Source organism: Tachysurus vachellii, chromosome 2 (assembly GCF_030014155.1).
Source record: "Tachysurus vachellii isolate PV-2020 chromosome 2, HZAU_Pvac_v1, whole genome shotgun sequence".
In the NCBI taxonomy this organism is placed as follows: Eukaryota; Metazoa; Chordata; class Actinopteri; order Siluriformes; family Bagridae; genus Tachysurus; species Tachysurus vachellii.
In genome coordinates, this window is record NC_083461.1 from 17,615,207 (window position 1) to 17,633,112 (window position 17,906).

At 38.0% G+C, this 17,906-nt stretch overlaps 1 protein-coding gene across 1 annotated transcript; it reads right to left on the reverse strand.

Moving 5' to 3' along the window:
- Window positions 1–576: 576 nt before the first annotated feature.
- Window positions 577–16,984, reverse strand: plcd3b (phospholipase C, delta 3b). The gene is made up of 15 exons (XM_060861085.1): window positions 16,760–16,984; window positions 13,985–14,143; window positions 12,456–12,684; window positions 11,978–12,107; window positions 9,009–9,234; window positions 7,974–8,175; window positions 7,734–7,875; window positions 7,302–7,454; window positions 5,725–5,862; window positions 5,318–5,489; window positions 4,945–5,061; window positions 4,599–4,777; window positions 4,122–4,257; window positions 3,821–3,970; window positions 577–2,184 (listed from the first exon to the last, which is right to left on the reverse strand). The coding sequence occupies exons 1-15, from the start codon at window positions 16,842–16,844 to the stop codon at window positions 2,060–2,062; spliced, it is 2,343 nt and encodes a 780-aa protein (XP_060717068.1). The 5' UTR covers window positions 16,845–16,984; the 3' UTR covers window positions 577–2,059.
- Window positions 16,985–17,906: the final 922 nt, after the last annotated feature.

Below are 17,906 nucleotides of genomic sequence, written 5' to 3' on the forward strand. Positions count from 1 at the left end.
TTTAAACACTACAGTTTCTCACCAGTCTACTATGTTCAAGAATAACGTTTATATTTTTCACCTTTCTAAAAATATTTTTTGGAAGAGCCTATAGTTAATAGCATATAGTTTTATTTTAAGGAATAAAACTTACATATAGCTAGGAAAACCATGGAAGTTAAATTAAACATATAATTATTATAAGTGTGTTTTTAGAATGTTATTACTAAAGTAATGGTACTAAAGTAATGGTAGTTAGGGTAAAAGGGTAAAAATAATTTTATAGGGTTCCAAATACATGTTTAAATATCCATCTGACTACTGCTATTGTCCAGAAGGAGTTTACAAAGCATGCATGGTATCTCGCCATATATCAACAAATCAAGAAATGCTGCACTACAGTGACATCACCAAGAACAGGGCATCCCTCCAAAATTTATAACAGGACAAGACAAACATTTGGAAGGCTGCCAAGTTACATAGTAGACATGCACTTCCAGCCATCCACCTTCAGAGGGCGCCGGTGTCAGCTTCATGGTTCATAACAGCTACAGTAAAGTATTGCTGTTGTTCAGAGTAACAAGAAAAAATTAAATATAGAGACAATTCACAACGTTTTTATTTGTAAATCTGGACATTATAAATGAATAATTTTGGCATTACATTACAATGTTATGGGCTTATGGATATAACACATACATGTCACACAGATAAGTATATGGCTTTTTTTAAACAGAGCAAATAGCTTGTATTGCTTTTTTTCACCTTTAATGTCACATTTTCCAAAAATCATTGAGGGTTTCAGTTTATCACTACTATTTAAATTTACTAGCACATGAAGACTGAACTTAATTAAGTGCTTCTTAATTCTAACACATCTGATAGACCTGTGCAACAAGGCATTAACGCACTGGCATTGTTAAAATACAAAATAAAACTTAAAGCAATACTAACTAAAAATACTATACTAAAAATTGTATAAACTGTATAAGGTTTGTATATAAATATAGAACAGAAATATCACTTTACAAAATCAAAACGGTGAGAATTATATAGGGAAAAACCTCTATGCTTTTACATACAGATGCTGGTACATACGCATGGATTAATCTCCAAATTAAACATATAATTATTATGAGGTTGTGGTTACAGAGATAAAAACAATGCATATGTGTATGTAGAGTGTTATTTAATCTGACTTACTTATGTAATGGTAGTTAGGGATAAAAATGTATTTTATAATATTCAGAATTTACACAAATCCAAATATCAGGTTGTGTACTGTAAGAAACAGCAGGATATGAATGAACGATGCAGATCATCACCATCCCATCAAAAGCCCATTTTTTATCTTAACTTTACAATTTATTTAACAGCGAAGTTCCTTTTTTACCTATTATATAAAATAAACAGCATAGTACATATCAGCCCTGAAAGGTTTGTACTGAACAGTACATGTTTAGTGTGACATTTTTTTCTACCTAGTTTCAGTGTTTTCATTGTCATATTACCAACATGCATAACTCTGTCCCTGTAATCAAGAGACAAACAAAGCTGAATTTTCAATCCATGAACACCACAAGTCCACTGAAACGTCATGCTCAGTTTATGCACAGCATTATTTTAAACAAAGAGATTTTTCAGTTGCATAGGAAAAGAAGCCTAAAGGCTATGATGAGATACAGCTACATTTGACAAGTCACATGACTAAAATTCCCAACCTGAATCTTATAATATTGGTTCATCATTTCTAAAGACATTATATAATTACATAATAAATATCTTACCATGTTATAAGTTCCTTCATTAATGCATATAATCTCAGAGGAATGTTGGGATCTGAAAAAAAACCTGGATGTACTGAGGAAAATCCTGCTTTGTATTCTGTAATAAATATAATCCTCAGCTTCTTACATTTGGTCTTTGTGGTTAAAATTTGCATTAGATGTTTTTCAGTAGGTCCCTGTTTATAGGATAAACAAATAGCATATATACAGTACTTCAGATCAGGTCATTACATACACTACATCATTATCAACATTTGTAACCCAGTCAGAAGGCCAGGTACTGAACGATTCTGCTAGGCTATGGCTGAGGCACCGTGTTTGGGGCTGCTATAATTGGGCATGACCTTGATGTGAATGAAGAGGCTGGCTGGAGAGAGGCTTGAACCGTCCGCTCTCAGTAGCCGCACATGTCTGTAACCTGTAAAACAGATATCCAAACAAGACCTTCACTTCACCATTTCAAGCATACCTTAAAGGATCTGTAGTGTATCTGCAGTGTACACCAATAACTATAAGAATAAGGTTCTTTTTCTCAGATTGTGAAAAGACTTAGAATGGAAGTCTGTTTTTAGATGTTGGGGTTGTCAGTATTTTAGAACATTATTTTTCTGAAATTTTCCTCACTAATTACTTTACCTGCCACTAGTCAGCTCTCCCTTATCAAGACAGAAGAAGCCAGCCAAAAGCATCTTTTTCTAAACTGCTGCTCATGCTGCTTACCACCCCTTGAGTAAGGCACTATCTACCCTCTGCCACACACAATGGATCTACATACCCTTGTTTAAATGGAAGTTTTTTTGGGATTCAGGCCAAAGATAAATCATGTTAGAGCTTCGTCCAAAAAACAAGCTGAATTTTTGGAAAAAATAGGAAAAATAAAAACGTACACTAACCCTATTGCGTGAGTGTCCACATCCTTTTATGATTGAGGATGTGGCAGTGTACAGAATGAAACAATCAAATTCAATCTCATGTTCAAAAATTATTATCATACAGCTGTCATCAATGAAATTATTCTGAATAATTAAACTGTCAAACAACAATCAGCTAATTCTGTACAATATTTAATACATATTCTTGGTTTCATCTGTCCACTTGAGCCATTGTCCTCGAAGGAGCTTACAAAGCAATCATGGTATCTCACCACTACCACAAATCAAGAAAATGGTGCACTACAGTGACATCACCAAGAACAGGGCATCCCTCCAAAATTTATAACAGGACAAGACAAACACTTGGAAGGCTGCCAAGAGACATACAGTTCAACAACTCAACTAAATCACCTAACCCCAAGCTCAATCACCCCAATCACCCCAAACACAACTAAATTACCCCAAACCATGTGGCAAAATGTGTTATGGACTGATGGTCTGAGACCAATACCACATGGTGTAGCGGTGTAGCATGGTGGTGGCAGCATCATGCTTTAGGGCTACTTTTCTGTAGCCTAAAGTTTTTATGCATTTCAATATTTTATGTGATATTATATATATATATATATATATATATATATATATATATATATATATATATATATGTAATATATATATATGTAATATATATATATGTAAGATATATTATATATTACATATATATATGTAAGATGAAACCTGCTATTTCGCTTGAGTCAAATGTATATGTAAATTAAGGCCTCATAATGATGTCACAGTGGTGGAGAGGGTAGGTCTTCCAACTCTCACCTCCCGTATCCCCAGGTTGACCCTGAGCTTAGGTTACTGTCTGTAATGAGTTTCTCTGGGTTTCCATTGGGGTGCACCATAAAGCATGCATGTAGATGTGCTTGCTACACTAAATGGATTATAAATCTAAATGAGTGTGTGAATGTGTGTGTGCAGTGCACTGCGTGTCCCATTCAGGGTGCATTTCCCCATTGTTGCTCGGACAGGCTTTATTTATTTATTAGCACATTATTATAGTTAGTGATCATAGAAGGATACTACAAACTCATGGAAAGCATAAGTAATGCACATTTCTACAAAATGATTAAAGTTGAATAGTTGGATAAAAATATATAAGAACTATAAGGATTATACCTGTGCACATGCTGGTGAATGGTAGAGTGAACTGGCCCAGGAACTCATTTCGTGCCGTGTAGTCATGATCCTCCACTACAAAGCGAACTAGGACCAGCTCTGGCACATGCAACAGGAACTTAAAGGTACAGTCCCACCTGGGGTTAAAGCCTGGATAAGAACAAACAGGAGAGAAACAGGACTTAAATACACACACACACACACACACACACACACACACATACACACTAAAGCATCTGATCACACACAGGAGTTAAAAATAACAGCTATTGTGCATGCTCATTAAGAAGTGATGACGTGCCGTTATTGTCAATGCGGTGGGTCTTTTTCTTGTTGTTGTCTATGGGAGCTCCGTGAGTCTCCACCCAGACCATAGGGTCCACAATAGAGTTGAGTTTCTCTGTGTCTGGCTTAGGCAGCTGCTGTGCTGAGATGACCTGAAACACAATACACAAATTATACAAATAAACTAGTGGAAAATTTATACAGCTAATTCATTTAATCCCGTGTTCACAATCTATCTTATCTTGCACAAGCCTTCCTCTTGTCTTTTTTTTTTTTTTGACCACAGATTTAATTACATGACCCAGGCACAAGTAGTCCAAGATAGCACTTTAGTGTCAATACATAATTCTGCCAAATGGCTTTGGGTGGGTATTAACAAACTACTGTGAGTATTATTCACATCAGGCTGTAACATAGTGGAGTTATTAACAGGGGTGAAATAACACATCTATATGTGTACGGAAGGCAGTTAAGAAACCGAGAAACAACCGACCTTAATAACAAGGAGAGTGGGGTTGTGTCCAGGTCCTCCACCAGTGTTTTCAGGATTGAACTCGGAGTCTGGCTGGCACAAAAAACTGGGCTTTAGCACATATCCACAGCGTCCATTGGGTAAGAAACGCCCCTGATTAAGATCCATCTGCTCGCCGTGTGTTTGGAAGTTTAACGCCACTGTAATAGATGACGAGTAAAAATTTGCTATGTTTGAATTGATTAAATGTAGAAAATGTTTATGGAAAGAAGGGACAAACTGGAGAACCGTTCTGGATTTATTTTTTGTTTCTAAGACTGTAGGAAATTTCTATTTGAGAAACAGTTTTGCATGAATTAAAATTTACCAATCTGGCAGCCGGCGTTCCACATATCCTGTGGGTTGTAGTTGGAGGACTGTAGACGCTGACCAGATGGGTAGATCCTGCTCAGCTGCCGGCTGTTATGCCTTACAAAGGCCTTACCTGTAAATGGAAATCAGTTAATGGAAATACATGAGTATACTCTGGAAATACATTCAATATACTCCGAGAGCTAGGAAGTAAACTCTAGGATTTTTTATTAATTTACACTGTTATACTGCATAGCCAACTAATAAACAATTTATACAGCTATCAAATTCATGGTTTTAAAATATTGCATATGTCAAACATTTGAATTGCATTTACATAAGTAAACTTCAGTTACAGTAAGTGTCAACAACACAGACACACAAGTCACCTGAGTTTTTGATATGTTTAAGAGCCTGGCTTTCAGAGAAGGAGGACATTTCATTAGGAGGTTTCTTGGCTGCCTGATCGAAGCCTTTAAAAGGAACACTGCAAGTGTACACTACCAGGTCAGAGAGCTCTGGACTCTGCTTAGACACATTTGGAGAAGAAGCACACGTACACTGGAAAGCAATGGCCAGTCAGAGACACACAACACACACACACACACACAAGCATGCAAACACAGACAGACACAAATTACTTCAGAAGTCTGAAACAAAAACACAGATACAAAAGGCCTCACATAACCAGGACACTGAGCACTGACATTTATATTGTCATAAAAAGATCCACAATCAAGCACAAGTAACATTTTTTACAGAAAACAATAAATAAATAACCAGCAATTAAGTTCACCTTCTTGCTCTCTTTCTTTGCTTTGACTTTGCCTTCGGCTTTACTCTCATCATCAGAGCAGCTGAACTCAGATGAACTGGAGCTTTCCTGCTCCACTCGTTCCTTCTTCCCCTTCACCAAAATCTTCCCCTTCAGCTCCTAAAAACAAACATGAAAAACAGACCAATATAAACAAATTATGTCGGAGTTAATCAGCTAATTTGAAACACCTGAATCATAGATTTCAGTCAAAAACACAGTTAAACCAAGACATTTTCAGTGTCATTTTCATTTGGTGTCTAATCTGACTTTCATCAGCTACATAAATTATAAAATCAGATTTAGACATGTTTAATAAATTCTAAATGCATGTCACAAAGCAGCTTTACAGAAATTCAAATGTGGAAGTAGATCCTGAATTAGCAAAACAGTTGACATTGATACATAGTGTGACTACACTCTAAAGTCAAACATTGCTAAATGTGCTGACATGCTGTTCAGGATGAGCATCACATCCTTTATGATTATACCAGCAGTACATAGAAATAAGTCTAAAGTATTGAGGTTTCATTCTTCTGTGAAGAAACCGAGGGATTTGTGCATAAACTCTTTTTATATAAGTGCAAATCTGACAAATATGACCATAGATCATATATCTTCTTCTGACTAAAGGTAAATTTGTGCATTTTAGGATTAGCATTTTAGGAGTTTAGGTTCCTTTGAAAAACTTAATACTACCAATACTAACATATGCTTTGTAAGGGCCTGAGGTAAGTTTTACATTTTTATTCAGATTAAATCATCCCAAAAACAAACAATAAAATTGGCACAGACACACTATTTATCTATCACTGCACCCAAATTTCTGGCTCATAAAAAAGGCATAATTGACCGTTTTCTAAATATAATGAGATTTTAATTAATGACTCTAGAGTATATGAATGCGAAATGAATTAACCTAATTTTAGATTGGATCAGCTGCCCAGAAATTGAAAACTTTGTTCAGAAAGCTGTTTAACAGTACTGCAAGAAAGTTGGCTGGTTGGCCAAGAACATGGACAACCTTTATTTATAATGCATTGTATAGTGTTTAGCCACACAGGCAAGATGAGCTGATGAAAGAAGCCAAGAACATGGAATCAAAATCGAACCGGGCACAGTGGCTTAGTGGTTAGCACGTTCGCCTCACACCTCCAGGGTTGGGGGTTCGATTCCCACCTCCGCCTTGTGTGTGTGGAGTTTGCATGTTCTCCCCGTGCCTCGGGGGTTTCCTCCGGGTACTCCGGTTTCCTCCCCTAGTCCAAAGACATGCATGGTAGGTTGATTGGCATCTCTGGAAAAATTGTCCGTAGTGTGTGAGTGCATGAGTGAATGAGAGTGTGTGTGCCCTGTGATGGGTTGGCACTCCGTTCCAGGGTGTATCCTGCCTTGATGCCCGATGACGCCTGAGATAGGCACAGGCTCCCCGTGACCCGAGGTAGTTTGGATAATCGGTAGAAAATGAATGAAATGAATGAATGAATTAAAATTGCAATAAAATGAAAGGAGAGTGCAAATATTTGAAAGCGAAAGGTCATATTTGAAATGATTCACAGTACCTCTGGTGAGGGAAGGCTGTCACAAGGGTGATTGTTAAGTGGTTTTGTGAGCAGTTTATCCCCAAGGATAGAGCGCAGCTGCTGGGCCATGACTGCCTGTTGTTCCAGTGAGCAGTGATTCTCCAGAGACAGAATTAGAGGGTAAGGAGAGGCCTGTGCAGTGCACAGAACAGAAGAATACAGGAAAATGTTTCCACATAGGCAGAATTAAAGACAAATCAAAATGATGTTTTATCTATATGTACTGTATACTCTAAAGTAATATGCATACAACAAAGAAATCATAAATATGAAACATAATCAAAGTTATATAACAGCATGTTCGTTGTGTAAGTAATATTTCCATGAACTTTAAGTGGCTGAATGGCAAAAGGACAACCTCACAAAAAATTAGAATGTAAACAATATCGCTTTATGACATCCCATTCCTACCTTAAATGCATACTCAGCGATGGCCTCCACCACCTCCCTGAAAGGTACTTTGGAAGTAAGGGTGTGGCCATGATAAATCACCGGTTCTTGATCTCCATCCCAACAATCGAGCTCAACACAGCGGCATCCATGACTAAGAGCTCTGCACAACACACAGAAACACACACAAATAAAAGAGCTGGTCTTAACCTTTAAATGATAACAGGTGCACATGTTTATGTGTAAATGTGGCTGATTAACCGGATATACGGCTCGGCACTGCTCTCGCTCATGACCTGGTCTTTGGTAAGGTAGGTGTTGTGGGAAGACGAAATGAAGTAGTGACTAAGTGGTCGGTTCATATCCTGAGACACTCTGCCATGCTCTGGATCAATGACAATGTTCTCCTTTGACAGCATGTACATGGTGAACCCATTGGCTGTCATGAGTTGGTTTTTCCGCGCTGTGAGTCAGAAAACAGATACTGATGTTAATTAGACTTATTCAAATACACACAGAGAAAACATCATGCTTTGTAATTATTTAAAAATACTAACCGTTAAACTATTGAGAGTAATTTACAATCACATACAAATTTATATACATTTTGTATACCAGTAATACTGTGATATAAAACTTCTGATATATTATACTCAGTTTATAGCACATTTATAGACACCAGATAGACATCCTTGGGGTTTGTTGTGAACGCTTTTATCCAAAATTGTTGAGTAACATTCACATATGTACATTTACAGTTCAGTCACATATGTACAGTATAGTGGCATATAAACAATTATAATGGTATATAAACAATTAACCTTTCAGGATAATTATATTTGTCCTTGAGAAAAACATTATACTGAAAAAATTGTAACAAATATTTTCATTTAATGAGGAATATTTAACAGAAATTCAACTTTCAGTAATTGTTAGTTTTAGAGTAGAACTAAAGCACCAGTGAAACATCTGATTTCCCCCCAATTTCTAAAAATATGTACTTTATTTTATGTATTTTTGTTTTATATCATGTTGGATGCAAAGTGTTGTCTGTCATATTTCAGCTTTTCTATCATGACCAGGTCACCTCATGGTATTTGCAGCTGAGATCACTGGCTGAAACTATGCTCCTTATAGACACCAGTGATCGAACACCATTATAATAAAAAACTATATGGACTCTATTCTATAGCACTGTGGAGTAATCAACAAACACTTGCGTGAGGAAGTGATAAAAGAGAGGCATGATAATGAATGCACTGTTTTTAGAGTGTATAATAAATGACATTGTTTTACCCCACTCGTTGAGTTCATAAGTAAGGATGAGACTCTGTGCATGGACAAGGGTGTTGTCTTCTCCTTGGTCTTTTAGAAATTCGCGCAGGTCCACTGTGGTCAGCACACGGCCATTTGAGGAGTATTCAAGGAACACAGTGTCTAGCTCGGGTCGACGCAACAACTCACGACAAAACAACTCAATCTCACTGTGGTCCAGGCGATTGTCTGCTGAGCGGTCACATTTCTGTTAAAAACATACAAAAACATGCAATCTAAGAATATAAAAGGGCTAGTAGGTGCTCTAAGAGGTTAACATGCACTGTTTTCTCATAAACCATGATTTTAAATTGACCAATCTAATTGTCTGGTGGGGGGGCACGGTGGCTTAGTGGTTAGCATGTTCGCCTCACACCTCCAGGGTTGAGGGTTCGAGTCCCGCCTCCGCCTTGTGTGTGGAGTTTGCATGTTCTCCCCGTGCCTCGGGGGTTTCCTCCGGGTACTCCGGTTTCCTCCCCCGGTCCAAAGACATGCATGGTAGGTCGATTGGCATCTCTGGAAAAATTGTCCGTAGTGTGTGTTTGTGAGTGAATGAGAGTGTGTGTGTGTGCCCTGCAATGGGTTGGCACTCCGTCCAGGGTGTATCCTGCCTTGATGCCCAATGACGCCTGAGATGACGCTCCCCGTGACGCTCCCCGTGACCCAAGAATAGTTCGGATAAGCGGTAGAATGAATAATTGCCTGGTTGTTTCTTATAAAATAATGGCATATGATCAAATTTATTAACACATAACACAACATTCACAACTGAAATCCTGCATATATGAATACTTCAAAAAAAAATTTGGGGAGTTACATATAAGCTCAGTTTGTTTTTTCTTGAGATAAGCTTAATGGGTCGAATCAGTGAATTAGTTCTCTACCCAGAAAATATATGCTAGATAGCAGTTCATTATAATATATTATATATTTTAAAGGGTTTGCTACTGTAATAAAAATCTATTCCGAAAACTAGACCAGGTTACATATGTAATCCATTTAACTGAAAAGGGAACAAGACGCTGTGTCATGGCTGCCGCTATGGGAATACTTCTTTTTAGAAGTTGTGTCTGAAGTTCTGTGTGAAATCACACGACTTATTGGCTCGGGAAGGTCATGTGACGAAGTAGAATGCACCAGCAAGACCATAAAAGGGCATCGACCTCACCTTACAGCAGCTTTAACGTCTCAAGGAAGTGCAAATGTGTGGCAGGCGACGCATCACCTTGATCCCTTCTCGGGGCGCTACCTATGTTCCCTGGTTTAGTTCCCTTACAAGGTAACTGGATGTTGCATCATTGCTGATACCATGGGGATGGCAAAACCAACACCACACCTGGGAGATGTCCGTCATGAAAGAGCTGGAGCAGAGCACCATTAGCCCTATATGACCCGGGACCCAAAGGTGGGGTCCAGGTCTAGGTTATAGTACCTGATATCGGTGTGTGGGGAGAACCACCCTACCATAGCACAAATATCCTATAGGGAAACACCCAGAGCTAGAGTGCTGGACAAGGCAATACACCTAGTGGAGTGAGCCTTAATCCATAGAAGCAAAGCCACACAGCATGCCTCATAAGCCTAGGAGATAGCCACCACTGTCCAGCACAAAAGGGAGGAGGAGAGACCAGAGAACAGGCATGTGACTCGCAGCAATGGCTGCCATGTATACCTCAATGTAGATGGTGATAGGCCCTCAAATAGGCAAACTGTACTAACAGACCAGTAAACTATATCCTGATGATGCCGATTACACCAGAGGCAAAAGGAGCTAGACCAAGAGAAGCCAGAACAAGCGGTTCCAAAACTTATGGCAGGGGTGGAGAATTCAGCACACCTTGAAATAAGGAGGACAGGAGGCAAAGTGGATTCTGTAGCCTTTTCCCACAGTATCCAGAACCCACTGTGGCACACCTGACAGAAGTTTCCATGCAGCCAGGTGGTCAGAGAGAGGTGTTAGCCTCTTGCTGTTCTCACCTCACCTGGTGCCATGAAACAGCAAGCTGGCAGGGGTTTACCCATACACATACAGTAAGAAGCAGGAGCATGGGTAGGCATGACTGACCCCAAAGCACCGGAGGTAGTAGGGTAGGCATCAGTAGGGATGGCCCTAAAGGTACATCCTTAGAAACCCTAGTCTTCGAGCATAAGGAGTCCTTTCACCCCACCTGGCAGAGATGACCGATCCTACATTCTCTCTCACCTGGTGGTCCTGCCCCTAACCGCTGGTTGGCGGCCCAGATTTCACACAGGAGGGGAAAAAAAGCATAGGCAGTAGAGTAGCTGATAGGATGAGCGAAAGGGATTCACCATTCAACAGTCTCACTTTTGGCATCTGCTAACTCAACTTGCTTATTACCCACATCGAGCTCCTCAGAGGTGAATGAAGAATAAGGCCACAAGGCGCAGGAGCTTGGATGGAGAAAACAGCCAAGTGGGAGCAGAGCTTACAGAGAGTTAGCTCAGAGACGTTTTCTAAACTAATTTAGACAATCAACACAAACATACAAAGAGCACTTCCTAAAGACAAAGCAGCTAGAGTAATGTGAGTTTACTCTTCCACAAAGCAGCATTCCGTTAGCATCAACCATGATGCACTGTCAAGTTCCCTTGAAAGGGAGCTAAAAAAAAACATGGCAATCTAAATGAATATTTAAGATACTAAATTTCCATTCATGTCTACCTGTGATGAATTTAGCTTGCTTGCTACTTGGCATGGAAAGAGGATGTGGTGTGTTTTCCAAAGTGCATAATCATAAATTCTAGTACACCAAAGATGTTTATTCTACAGCTGAAAATTCCTCAGGGGGTATAAATATTACTGCATTGGTATAATACTGATAGACAATTATGGTAACAAATGTTTTAGCATTAGGATTAATTAAAAAAGAACAGTTATGATGGTCACTATGCCACTGAAGATGTCTTGGAAAGTAGGTGAGAAATATAACCTTGAACAATCTAAGGGCGTATTGCTCATCAAGGTCTATGTTGATCATCTGGAGGAGTGTCTGCACTTCTTCATAGGTCATCTTCCCATCCTGGTTTAAATCTGCCTGCCTCAGGTAGCTATGTATCCAGGTGAAAGAGTCAGGGTATAACACACAAGTCATGTTAGGAGCTAAACTGTGCTATAAACAATAAAATGTGTGCAAAGTTGATTCTGATTGTGTCAAAGCTGCATGCCGAATGAATGATCATAAAACTTTTGGGCACTGCCTTGCACTCATGTTAAATTAGATTCCCTGTGTGCTCGTTTGCCACCATCATAATCTTTATTAAAGAAATGCCATAGTCTATCAGGTTACTTGCATTGTAGTAAGATGCTATAGTAACTTCTCAATATATTTAAGTGCACATTATGCAGTGTGATTAAAGTGAAGCATATATGCTATATGCTATATGCTGATTCGGCCAGTTGAAGGATATTGGTCGAGTTTCTCAGTATGACTCATGTTGTTGATTCGGTCTTGTAGGGTACAGATCCCCCGGGCCCAGTGCTGTGCCTCCTCTACACTTTCACACTTCAAATCCAAACTCTTCCTTCCCCCCTTAAACACAATGGTCAGACAATGGTCTTCTGGGAGAGAGCCAGCCAGCCTGCGTAGGGTCTCTGACTGACAGCCCGGACGCACACACTCCACCTCCATTACCGAGACTGAGGACAGAGATAGCACAGAAATAGCATCACCTTAAATATATATTAAGCAAATCTTTGCAATCACATAAGTACCAAATAAAGAAGTAATCATATCATGGTAAATGGTCTTACAGTGTTACCCATGGTGCTTAATATTTTTAAGGAACAAAGGACAGGACAAACCTCTATATTTGCTTATATTTACCCTATTTCCTTTATATAAACAAATCGTGCACATGAAGCAGTCTGATGGACCTGAATGGTAACCATTCAATTAGCTAGTACATTAAATATGTATGTTTACACTTTCCTGTCCTACACACCACTATAGCCACAGGGAAACTCCTCTGTGAAAAGACAGAGAATCCTTTCTCTCTTAATACCTCCATGGTAATGCAGTGGCTACAGCTTGCTAGATTACAGAAATTCCCCTTTCATTCCGAGTTCCCTGAACTTCCTTGAACTCTCAACATGTGTGCTCTAGAGTATGTATCTAGAGGGATGTATCTGAACCCAAGTCTAGTTTCTCTTGTAACAAAATTTGAATGCCTGAAATACTCTTATTATATGGAAAAAATGAGAACATGGCCTTGTTTGGATTATTTCAAAATCTAATCAATTCATCTTCTGGTTGCAAATAACATTCAAACTCTCTTTTTTATCACAATAAGGAGAATCTCAGACAAACAGACATATGGACATACAAAAGGATGGACAGATGGCAAAAGTTTTCAATGGGCATTGTGTTTCTTAACATGAAAGCTAAGTAACATTTCTGTATGACAAACTGGAAGGACACACATGTGTTCTGTCCTGCCCACATCACAAAATAACATAACTGACTACAAGAAGACCAGGTTTCTATGTACAGGCTGCAGTGCTACCAGGGCAATGATTACCCTTCATATAACCCATATGGAACAAACCAGAAAAATAAAGGCCAAACTGTTCCCAGCCCATCATAGCCTCTAATTAGTTGAGTACAACTTACAGGCCTGGTTTAGATACCCCCCTGTTTGAGCCACAAATAGACTAGCCCTGTAATAACAGACAGCACTGTGGCACAGCAGACCTGTCTACTGCAGTGTTTGCACACCCATAATTCAGAGGTATATTTAAAACTCCACCTTACTGAAAAGAGCGTCAGTGCTGTAGTGCTGTTGAGCCTAGTAATGTCTTGTCTCTTATCCTGACCTACATCTGTTCCCAGTGTTAATCTTTATAAATACTTAAATTCATAAGGCTCCATAAGGATCATCTGGGACTGACTCATGTACACATGCGCTATAGTTTTGTGGCTCTGAATAGGTGAACTTACAGGTTTTGGTCTTGCTGAAGGTACCATTGGACTCACAACGAACTGTGACACCATCGTCCTGCAACTTAAGCATGCGCTTCCTCTGCCAGCGAGGGGAACGCAGCTTTAACATGGTGGAGCCTTGCAGCATGGTCTGTATATCTCCATCATCCTGGACGCCTGAAAAAAGAGAGAAACAGACAGAAAGATAGAGAGGAAGGGACAGACAGAAAGATAGAGAGGGGGGGGATCATTTACATCTGGCACTTTGCCATATACATTTTAAAAAAGCATGGTCTAAATAGTCTTAATTAAATTGCTCCCATGCCTGTATACTTGCCACATGTTCACTAAAATCTTTGGTAGCAGAGACTTAGAAAAGTGGATGTTTTATGTTAAATAACTGGAAGTTTCTTTTATTTTTATTTATTTATTTATTTACAAATGAAAAATGTATGATAGCCTGAAATGTGCAGTGCAAATTAAGTACAATGTGTGATTAAGTTCAATTCAGCAAAGAATTGTGATTTATGGATTGGGCACTGCATAAAGTTCCATTAAACAAGTTAACATCATCTTAAACAGTATCTTAAGAAATCTAAGTGCAACTTCAATGGCATAATATCAGTCATAGGTTAGTCTAGATTTGTTTTATTCAGTATAAGCCTGTCATTCAAATATTATTATAGCCCTTTACTGATAGTGAGAGGCATTCTTTGGTCCTTATCTCATGCTCCAGTGTGACAGCACAGATTGAGTTCATTCATATGGACCCTCTCAGAGAGATATAAACTTGTATTCTGTTTTGAGTTTTAAAATGTTGTGTATTTCATACTATCTGAAATCATACAGTTGATCCTCTAATAAAAAAACCTATACTTTCAGAATGAATGGGCTGGGCTGGGCTGGGCTGGGCCTGATCTCAGGGACATACTGTGGATTTACCCACATGGGATAATTATTCAACTCCAGCATAAATTGTTGTTGAATAACTGTTTAATAACACAGTAAAAACACAGAAGGCTTAATCATTTGGTGCATTTACATGCAACCAAATAATCTAATCTGATTTATAGTTCAGATGGATTAAACAGTTTTCACGTAAACCTCAAGCGATCCAATTGAGCTTGATCCAAATTAAATTTCTATCAGATTGAAAGGGGTGTCAAAATAATCTGTCAAACAGGAGAAAATTAACCATGTAAACAAATATATGAACAAGACTGAAAATTCTAGGGTACATAGACAAACAATGCTTTCTGGAATCTTCAATTGGTTTGAAAATTTTCGGCCTAAAGAAAATTAGGGCATTTAAACATACCCACTGTTCCTTAAACATACACTGTCCCACTGTCAACTGTTACCATTCTGTGCTTTTGCCCTCTACACATGAAAAACATCCAGACATGGGTTACAAAAGATACCCAGTCTGCTAGTGTATTTACAGGAAAGTATTCCGCTTTCACTCCTGCAAAGGAAGTGTTCAAGTTCCCTTCATGGCTCAGTGCTTACTTGAAAATATCATTATGCAAGACAATGTCAAAAAGAAACTGCCACACACAATATTAACTAACAAAAATAATAATAAATTTGGAGATTACTGTGATAATTACTATACTGTATACTATATTTCACCATTCATGCTCATACTGTATGTAGCCCACACATTTAATATTTTATCTTTATTCCATTACCTTTCTCTTTAACACCAAAGCATATGTTTATAGTAATGATAATATTTAATTTAGTTCAGTATATTCAGTGTTTTTATGTTCCATGTGTACTCATTGTAACACTCACTCACTCTCGCTCATTTTCTACCGCTTATCCGAACTACCTCGGGTCACAGGGAGCCTGTGCCTATCTCAGGCATCATCGGGCATCAAGGCAGGATACACCCTGGACGTTGTGCCAACCCATCGCAGGGCACATACACACACACACTCTCATTCACACACTATGGACAATTTTCCAGAGATGCCAATCAACCTACCATGCATGTCTTTGGACTGGGGGAGGAAATCGGAGTACCCCGAGGCACGGGGAGAACATGCAAACTCCACACACACAAGGTGGAGGAGGGAATCGAACCCCCAACCCTGGGTTGTGTGAGGCGAACGTGCTAATCACTAAGCCACCATGCCCCCCTCATTGTAACAAATATATTTATTCAGACCGAGCTGTTCTCTCTCTCTCTCTCTCTCTCTCTCTCTCTCTCAAACACCAACATATTATGTTTATAAAAATTTAATGGGATAATAAATAGAAAAATGTATACATTTAAAATGATTTCCAGCTTCTCAGTACTCTACAAGAATCTGTGTAACACTTCTGACACAACTTTTAAATAAATAAATAAATAAATAAATAAATAAATAAATAAATAAGTCAAACTTAATTTGTTATCTTCTATTTGACAATAATCACAACCTACATTAAAAGTAATGTTATTAGAGTTTGTTTACTCTCAACTACATGCAAAAAAAAATGCTCTGATATACTAGTTTAAAGAGCACGGTTTATTATAGGATACAAAAACAAACTGCCTTACGATTATTATTCATAATAATATTATAATAGTACAATAACACAATCATCACCATAATAATAATAATAATAATAATAATAATAATAATAATAATAATAATAATAGTATACATAAATAAATAAAATAATAAATAAAATAATAAATAAATAGATAAATAAATAAATAAAATAATAAGAACTCGCAATATTATTATTATTATTATTATTATTATTATTATTATTATTATACCCTGGATGTCTTTTTCCTACCTAAATTCTTTAGAGGTTGCTCTGCATTAGGTTTAGTGGCTCCGTTCCTTTGCACGGCCTTTGCCTTGTCCTCGCTGCCCAGCATCACACTTTTGCACCCAGAGCTTTTCAGCAGTTCTTTCTCTTTCTTTGAAGATTTCGCGTCCTTTACCTAAATTACTTACGGAATAAACGCCACTGATTTTTTTACTCCGTTTTATGAGCCGCGTTTATCCGAAATATCGGTGGCTCCGCCCATGTCTGGTGACGTCAGGAGCAGAGGCAGCACTGCGCAATCCGATTACTGAGACGCAGGACAAGTCGCTGAGCCACGTGGGAGTGCACTGTATTTATATAACGTAATATAAATATAAAAACGTATGTTTCCAGGGTATTAACTGTAAAAAAAAAAAAAAAAGAACAATCCAAGTCTGTTTTGAAACAAGATGACTGTTTGGTCTGACTGGTGGCTATTTAAAAATACAAAACACCATAATATAATGGTCTGATATAAAATCACACATATTTTAGAGATAAATAATGTATTCCTCATTGACGCATATTTAAAAGGCATTATGAAACAGATAATACGCAGGGAACTAAATAATATACAATGCATTTTAATGAAATTCTGCCCCCTGGTGTCTGAGTATGAAATTTCATTTCACAATTGTGTTCAACCTTTAAAACCCATTTATTTCTCCGAGTAGAAAAATCTCCCAGGTAAGCAATGCCCTGAAAAGTGACAATATTAAAGATATCAGAAAAACACTATCCAGATTATTTTTCAATTTCATCTGAAAAAAAAACATAGCAGGATTTCCTACTTATCCAATTTATTCCTACATAGCATTATGTTTACCTGGACAGAGAGCATATGGGGGTCGTTGGGAGCTATTTCAGTGTGTGTTAAAGCTGTCTGATGATAACATGAATCTTTTTAGTCTATCTGTCTGCCTCTTTGTTTATTTGTTTGTTTGTTTGTTTTATTTGCCGCTGCTTTGCTTTTTCTTGTTTCTATGTTGCATTATGAGCAGTACAGTGTATATATATATATATATATATATATATATATATATATATATATATATATATATATATATATATATACATATACATACACACACACACACACACACACACACACACACACACACACACATATATA

Coding starts and splice junctions, on each gene's coding strand:
- plcd3b (XM_060861085.1), bottom strand. CDS start 16,844: ATGCTGGGCAGCGAGGACAAGGCAAAGGCCGTGCAAAGGAACGGAGCC. Junction 12,685..13,984: donor CTTCAGCAAGACCAAAACCT/GTAAGTTCACCT, acceptor CTCTGTCCTCAG/TCTCGGTAATGGAGGTGGAG. Junction 2,185..3,820: donor ATTCACCAGCATGTGCACAG/GTATAATCCTTA, acceptor TCTGTTTTACAG/GTTACAGACATGTGCGGCTA.